Source organism: Sinocyclocheilus rhinocerous, unplaced genomic scaffold (assembly GCF_001515625.1).
Source record: "Sinocyclocheilus rhinocerous isolate Xijiao unplaced genomic scaffold, SAMN03320098_v1.1 scaffold552, whole genome shotgun sequence".
Lineage (NCBI taxonomy): Eukaryota > Metazoa > Chordata > Actinopteri > Cypriniformes > Cyprinidae > Sinocyclocheilus > Sinocyclocheilus rhinocerous.
This window is the reverse complement of record NW_015625574.1, coordinates 614,885-622,497: the sequence shown is the minus strand read 5'-3', so window position 1 is coordinate 622,497 and position 7,613 is coordinate 614,885. Positions and strand designations below refer to the sequence as shown.

The window sequence follows — 7,613 nt, the reverse complement described above, 5'->3', positions numbered from 1 at the left end:
CCGCAGCTCCGAGATGGTCATCTTCCCGCAATGGGAACATGACTCATCCGCGAACGGCACCTCAGCGTGCTTCATGCCCAGACACGTGAGGCAGCGATCATGACCATCACCCAGCGCCAGGTAATGACCGCATCCAGAAACGCACGGGTGAAACGGCATCTTTAAAAAGACGATCCGTCGTCTTTACAAAGACGCACCCACTTATTGTACTCTTTTAGAAGAAAAGGGCTCTTTTAGGGAAATGCTCTTTTACGTGCTGAGACGCACAGGGGAAACGGCCGTTTGCAGCACAACAGGGGGTAGTGCAGCCTGAAGTGCGCAACCCACTCGACACAGAAACGACCACTGCTGAAGCGCCGTCCACCAACACAAAAAGCTCCTGAGAGCGTGCTAGACTCATCACACACAAAGCAGTTTGGTAGGAGCAGAACGATGTTGTCGATGCTCACTCTGTGATCAGCGGCAGCTGGATGCATAATATGCAAATTAGATGAGTATATTTACACCCCACATAAACTTTCGGTCATGCCCAACATTTTTCTAATTTACATTAGATCTCTATCTTTCAGCCCTTTCAAGCCTCAAGCTTTTGAAATCTTGATGTCAAAATCCTGCATTTTTCCAAAAAACTCGGCTCCAAAGCGAAAAGCTGAGTATGCTTTGCACCTGCTACCTAATTATACTCAAGCTGCGATCAGCGGCAGCTGGATGCAATCATCGCATGCCAATGTGTATTGGCTCGTTTAGTTTACACTCAAAGTGGATTGGTCTCTCTAAGCGAGATCCCAATTCCAATTCGTCGGTCACCGACGTGACTCGGAGTGACCGACTGAAAGGGAACTTTGGTTTTATCTCGCACTGCAAGGTGAGTATGGAAGATCTGCTTGGAGAACAATCATCTAATTTCTATCACAATAACGATCTCAAACACACCATGCATGCAATGAAGGTGCACAGGGATAGCGTTATGTTTAATGCATGCAATGCATTGTATAGATTTGGCCTGTTTGCTGTTTATTCCAAAACCAGCTAGATGGCTCTAGTTAGCTGACTTTCATTAAAACTTGAAGTGTTCTCCCAGTAGAGCTATAAAAATCTGTGGCTCTTAGACCAATTTCTCTAAAGATGAGTTTAGCGCTAGTCTGCTGAACGGCATTGCTGAGTCACTTACAGTTTTTCTCAGACTACATTGAAATTTTCTTCTCCCCAGTCCAGGTGCAAAGACTTAACCATCAATAAGACTTCAAATCATGTCTTCATTGCGCCAAACTGGAGTGTTGTATTAGATGAAGCAAAAAGGGAGTATTCCTCATGCTTAAATGCTGTCTGGTATTATTCAACGGCTTGCTCTTCAATGCAGTCCACCCACTAAAACACCTGGCAAAGATCAGTTTTAAAATATACTCACAGGATGTCCCTCTCTTCCATCCACTCCAGGAATTCCAGGCAGTCCTGGATCTCCCTGAAGAGACAAAGATCATATAGTCAGAATAAAAGTGCACCACATCTCTTTATCTTAACAGGGATGGGAGTGTTTGAAACTTGTTGGATTTTTCCATGCAAATAACAATGAGCGCATTTTGCATGCATACAATACTGAGAACATTTCACTTCAAATCCTAATCTTTTTATTGTTTAATAAACAAGATGGCATGCCACTGAATCTGCTGGCAATAACATTAAGGCAGCAACAATGTGTTTCTTGGTTTCTCATGACTTATGACTACAGCAATACAAGACACTCTTGATGTCTTTTAAAGCAAGCGGTATGATTAAGCTGCAATAAATCTTAAACAGTGTCATGCGTTTTATTTTTATCCTCTACATGTAGGCAAGAGCATGTGTAAGCAAGAAGTATTTGAGCATGGCAAATTTGTCAACATAATGATTATTAAACATGGAATGACTCAGTGGTGAGTTGGTCTTCATTGCTGTTCTCTGGCTTGAAGAAATAAAAGTGAACTTTAAGGGAGTAGTGCATGTTTAAAGATCTGATACTAATCAAATAAACCAGGATTTATCATATAGGCAACCACCAAGATGTTGAGGAACAGCTTGGTTTAATAAAAGCCATCTGTAAGCCTGGAAAAAAGACACCGTAGATCAGCATGAAAGAGGAAACGATGGTGCAAACCTTTTTATGGCTTTCCATAAGGAGATTCTGCACTAGCATATTTTTTCATGCAATTCTGTCAAATAATACTGCATCTTGGAATCCTGTGTAGCCTCCTTAAAGTGGGCTTGCCAAATATTCTCAATGGTCCATGTTCACAGTTCAAGGAAGCCATTAAACATGTTCAGTCTTTTACGGTGAGAAGAACTGTATCAGTACAGACCTTTAGACCAATTCCTCCAGGAATTCCATCTTTCCCATCCCTGCCAGGTGCTCCCTTGATAAACACACACACACACACACAAAATGGCATTAAAGCATAATAACTGACCACTCACAAAAATGAAGTGGAGAAATGATTGAGTGGTAAACATACAGGCTCTCCTGGATATCCAGGTGGACCAGCAAGGCCTCTACTCCCTTTTTCTCCCTAAAATAGACAGTATGTCTGTTAATGCAATATAGAGTATTGGAATAACAAACAAACGAGGTTGCATTGCTGTTCAAGTCATTAACATATTTGATTTGTGAAAGTTATTGTTTTATTTATCCATACCAGCATCTCCCTAAGTACAAAGTACATCATGTATCATTCCAACATTATATCAGTACTTTTCAGCACAGGAACTTATTCAATAACTAAGATCATGCACCAAAAAAAAAAACTCCATCCAGCTGTTCATTAGCTATTATCTCAGGGGGATTGTAGATATGAAGTGGGATAAAAACACATCCAGTGAAGAGCTGAGGTACGGTGCAGATCCAAAATCACTGTTTACACGAACAGTCTTAGAACAATACTAGCATTATTGGTCAGGTGGTGGCAAAGAGAAGCAGTGGCTACTTTTATCCTGAATGACTAGGCCTAAATTTTGAAGTGCACTAAATTTTCATGTCAAGAGAAATAAAAACAAACAAACAAACAAAACACCCGTCTTTGAGAACAGAGAGAGCTGGAAATAAAAAGGGGAAGATTTATGCTATGGTTAAAGAGTATCACATATGTAAACAACGTATGCAACGTATGTACGCGGACAGGTTGTTTACGTTCAGATCAAAGCGCAAACAATGTAAACACCATATCCGCGTAAGGTGCTGCTGACACAGAACAGCATACGTTGTTTACGTATGTGACACTCTCCAAAATGGCGCTATAAGGTGACGTGGAGGAGACGAATTGTTGAATAAAGTCGTTATTTCTGTTCTCTTTGCACACAAAAATTATTCTCGTAAATTCGTGAAATTATGGTTGAACCACTGATGTCACATGGATTATTTTAACGATGTCCTTGCAACATTTTTGAGCCTTGATCGTGTAAAGATCTTTGCTGTCTATGCAGGGTCAGAGAGCTCCCGGAATGCATCAAAAATATCTTAATTTGTGTTCCGAAGATGAACAGAAGTCTTACAGGTTTGGAACGACGTGAGGGTGAGTAATTAATGACAGAATTTTCATTTTTGGGTGAACTATCCCTTTAAGAAAATTAAGAGGAAAGTATCCATACCATTTGTCCATCTTTGCCTGGTAGTCCTTGTATTCCTTGATTGCCAGCAGACCCCTAGAGAGAAAACACAGAGTAATGATAAACATTAATTTCACTGAAAATATTTTATATTTTATGTTATAATATATAAATAATGAAAATGAACTAAATTATTCCAATTCAAACTGGTATACAAAGTTAAGCAGTGGCTTCGTATTTGGAGACTTTCAAATCAAACATAAAAATAGGAATGTCACTATCAAGCAAGTGGCATGCTAGTAAGTGCTGCTAGCTAGAGTTTTGATTTAAGTCAGTTCCCCTCTACTAACTTTGACTAACAGAATACACAATACTTTTAGTCTTCTTTTGGAATCCGCAGGGAAACCTTAACTCTTCTTATTGTTGACAACAGGTTTATAAACGATTCTCATTGCACATTTGGGGAGATGTTTGGCGCACGTTGCGTTGCCAAATACAAATTAAGCGACTCAAACTCACTCTCACACAGCACTTGCAGAGTTCGAGTGGAGTAACATTATGTTCATCTGTGATGATCGCACAAACAAAGCAACTCACAACCATGCATTGCCAAAATAACCACCTGAGAAATAACAAACTCTCTGAAACCCTTTCAGTTTTAGCCAATCAGAATGGCTCTAGTGTGCACGGTCAGGTTTATCGTCATCGGGTTGGCTGAGGTGTCTTTCGAGGGCGTTTTTTTGTATGATGGTGTGTATGATGGCGGTTTAATTCAGAGAAGTGTGAACATTATATTTAATCGCACATATAAGTATTTTACAGTTTCCCTTTAAAAATAGCAACTGTTACACATAAAATTATAGTGCTTAATTTACATATCACGATTTGAAAAGCTTCTGTCATCAAAAAGATTTGCCTACTTTTGTTATACTTGCCGTGAACTGATGATATTGGCTTACACGTAGCCTGCGTAATGATGAAAAACCTTTAAACAATAGTGTGTTTCTAGGCTTAAGCAATGAAGAATGATCCAGGAGCATTGCAGGCATTGATATCCTTAGCAACCTGGTAGTTTTTGCAAACATGCAAACTCATCCATCACGCTATGAAAAGTTAAGGATCAATTAATCATTCTTATTTAGAATAAGTTCACATTTTGTGACAGAAAAATTATGCATTTTCATGTGCAAGTGGTAAAAAAAAAAATGCTATTCTTGACCGTGGGTACTATAAAAAAGTATATGCTTTACTAATAAGCTATTATTAATTCTAATCAATTGTTAATTTAGCTAATAATAATGGACTATTATATGAAATCCAAAAGTTGCATGTAAGACCCATGTTAACATGATATTAACATGTAAGACATGAAAGTGGACTACGATCTCTGAAGATTGTGGCCAGGTCCACATGGAATAAGCACCCACAGATTTCCACCTCATACATTTTTGATTATTACATATTTTGGCTAATTTGATAATCCTTGAATTGGAATTAAAAGTGTAGCACTGTCATCATCTTCATTTTAGACATTTTAAATCCATTACACAGGGTTCCCCCAAGAATTTCCACCAAATTAAAGCAAAATCCCATATGTGCCTGATTAATGACAATTTTAAAAAATGGCACATGCATCTTGGAACAGTGCTCCAGAAAAAAAATATATAAAGATGTTCCTACGTATAGTCAGTTGTACCTGATATTTTACTGTCAACGATAAAACAGCAATGGCCAAATAAATTATTCAGTTTACAGTATTTATTAAACATCTTTTAACACTTTTAAAACTGACCTTTTCTCCTGGTTTGCCAGGTGGCCCAGGTAACCCTGGGATACCGCTGTCACCCTAAAGACAAACACACACACACACACACACTGAAAAAAAATCATTTATAAAACTGACCTTTTCTCCTGGTTTGCCAGGTGGCCCAGGTAACCCTGGGATACCGCTGTCACCCTAAAGACAAACACACACACACACACTGAAAAAAAATCATTTCAGTAAATTCAGCGAAATAAGTTCTATATAATCTAATAATATTCTAAATAATATCTACCTGAACTTAAATATACTAAGCAAAATCTAAACAAAACCAGTCACAAGTATTGACTCCAGCAAATTAAAAACCTTGGAATATGTGTGAGGTATCTGAGTAAAACTGACTCTGCATCCAAAAACTTACGAGAGCATATGTGAATATATGGTGACTGAATATGTTGCCATAATTAAAATAGAACATTTAGGGATGAAATCATAATTTCTTACTGCTTCCCCGGGACTTCCCTTTTCCCCCTTATGCCCATCATCTCCACGTGGCCCCTGCTCAAACAGAGGGAAAAAAGTGGCATGATCAAGTATCTTATGAGGTTTTATAGGGTATGTCCATTTGTGACTTGTGCATTCATACCTGCATTCCGGGAAAGCTTTGAAAGCCGGGACTTCCTCTAGAACCTGGGACACCCTTCAAAAAAGAAAGAGTCTTATATTAGTCTGACCCACAGTCATGCAAATGAATATCAAGGTGAGTCTGGAAGAACACAACACAAAAAGTCACATTATAATTTTTCCCACATTCCACAGGGATCATATAATGAAAAATCTAATTTGCCTTATTCATTTGAGATAAAAGAGTTTGATATAGTGTGAACATATACTGCAAATTTCAGAACTCAAAACATCCTTCTCAGCCCAAAATGTGCATTTATTATCTTTAATTGAAATTTAATTTAATTTAAGTTTAAATGTATATTTTATTGAGGCTACAGTAAGCCTCAAAAATGACTTTTTATGAACTTTGCGATTACAAATATATTAAGGCATGGCTTCACTGAATAATGATTGCATGGTTTCAGACAACTATGTGAAGACAATAGAGTTCATACAGGCACTTCATGAAAGTCTAGGACTTTCAAGCACTTTTTAGTTTTATTTTCAAGGAAATAGTACAATACATATTTTTCTTAAATTACCTTTTATTTCCAACATTCTCTTCATCTTTATAGAATATAACAGGATATATATACTGTACTAAAGTAATACAGATTAAGGACAGAATATTAAGTAAAAGGATTAAAGGGATCGTTCAGAACGTAATCAATGTAATGAGCATTGTTTACGTTTAGCATGCGCGCACTGTCTACTGAAGGTAAACAACGCTGATTACATTCAGCGAAAGCGCATGCAATGTTGAACATAAACAACGCTGATTACGTTGATTATGTCCTGAAGTACTCTCTAAAATGGCGTAAGGCGGTAACTCGGGGAGAAGAATTGCTGAATAAATTCTGTTATTATTGTTTTCTTTGCGCACAAAAAGCATTCTCGTAGCTTCGTAAAATTACGGTTGAACCTCTGATGTCACATGGACTATTTTACTGATGTAACGTTAGTGCAGATGAAGCAGAGGATCCAAATGCAGTTAAAAAGGATTTATTAAACAAAAACACAATGTAATCCAGGCTTGGCAATGGCAATGGCAAGACGAGACAAGGAGCACACAAAGCAGCCTTTACAGGACAACAACAGACAAAGAATTAAGGAAACATGAGGGCTATTTATATAAAACAAAGAGGGTCACATGACAAGAACCAACCCATGAGAAACAAGACACATGACTAAGACAACCAATGAGAACATGACACATACACAAGGCAGAAATACATGAGGGCAAAGGAAACATGACAGCAACAGCATGAATCTTATTACAAAATAAAAGACATGAAACAAGAACATGAAACAAAACCCAAAACAGACATTACAACTGATGTCGTTGCTACGTTTCTGTACGTTGATCATGGTAATATCATCGCTGTCTATTGAGGGTCAGAGAGCTCTCGGATTCCATCAAAAATATCTTAATTTGTGTTACGCAAATGAATGAAGGTCTTACGGGTTTGGAACGACATGAGGCTGAGTAATTAATGACAGAATTTTAATTTTTGGGTGAACTAACCCTTTAAATATAAAGAAGTATATTATACAGCAGGGCCATCCTTTCGGCGGTGTAACTGGTGCAGTCGCACCGGGCCCCACAGCG

At 38.1% G+C, this 7,613-nt stretch overlaps 1 protein-coding gene across 1 annotated transcript in view; it reads right to left on the bottom strand.

Moving 5' to 3' along the window:
- The window catches only part of LOC107751240 (collagen alpha-1(XXI) chain-like), a 48,383-nt gene extending 42,346 nt beyond the window's left edge, over positions 1 to 6,037 (bottom strand). The window contains exons 1-7 of the mRNA XM_016566914.1: positions 5,985 to 6,037; positions 5,843 to 5,896; positions 5,480 to 5,533; positions 3,619 to 3,672; positions 2,490 to 2,543; positions 2,337 to 2,390; positions 1,409 to 1,462 (exon numbers count right to left, since the gene is read on the bottom strand). Of these exons, the coding sequence (XP_016422400.1) occupies positions 1,409 to 1,462; positions 2,337 to 2,390; positions 2,490 to 2,543; positions 3,619 to 3,672; positions 5,480 to 5,533; positions 5,843 to 5,896; positions 5,985 to 5,990 (330 nt within the window). The 5' untranslated portion in view covers positions 5,991 to 6,037. The remainder of the gene's footprint in view (positions 1 to 1,408; positions 1,463 to 2,336; positions 2,391 to 2,489; positions 2,544 to 3,618; positions 3,673 to 5,479; positions 5,534 to 5,842; positions 5,897 to 5,984) is intronic.
- Between the last annotated feature and the right edge of the window lie 1,576 nt (positions 6,038 to 7,613).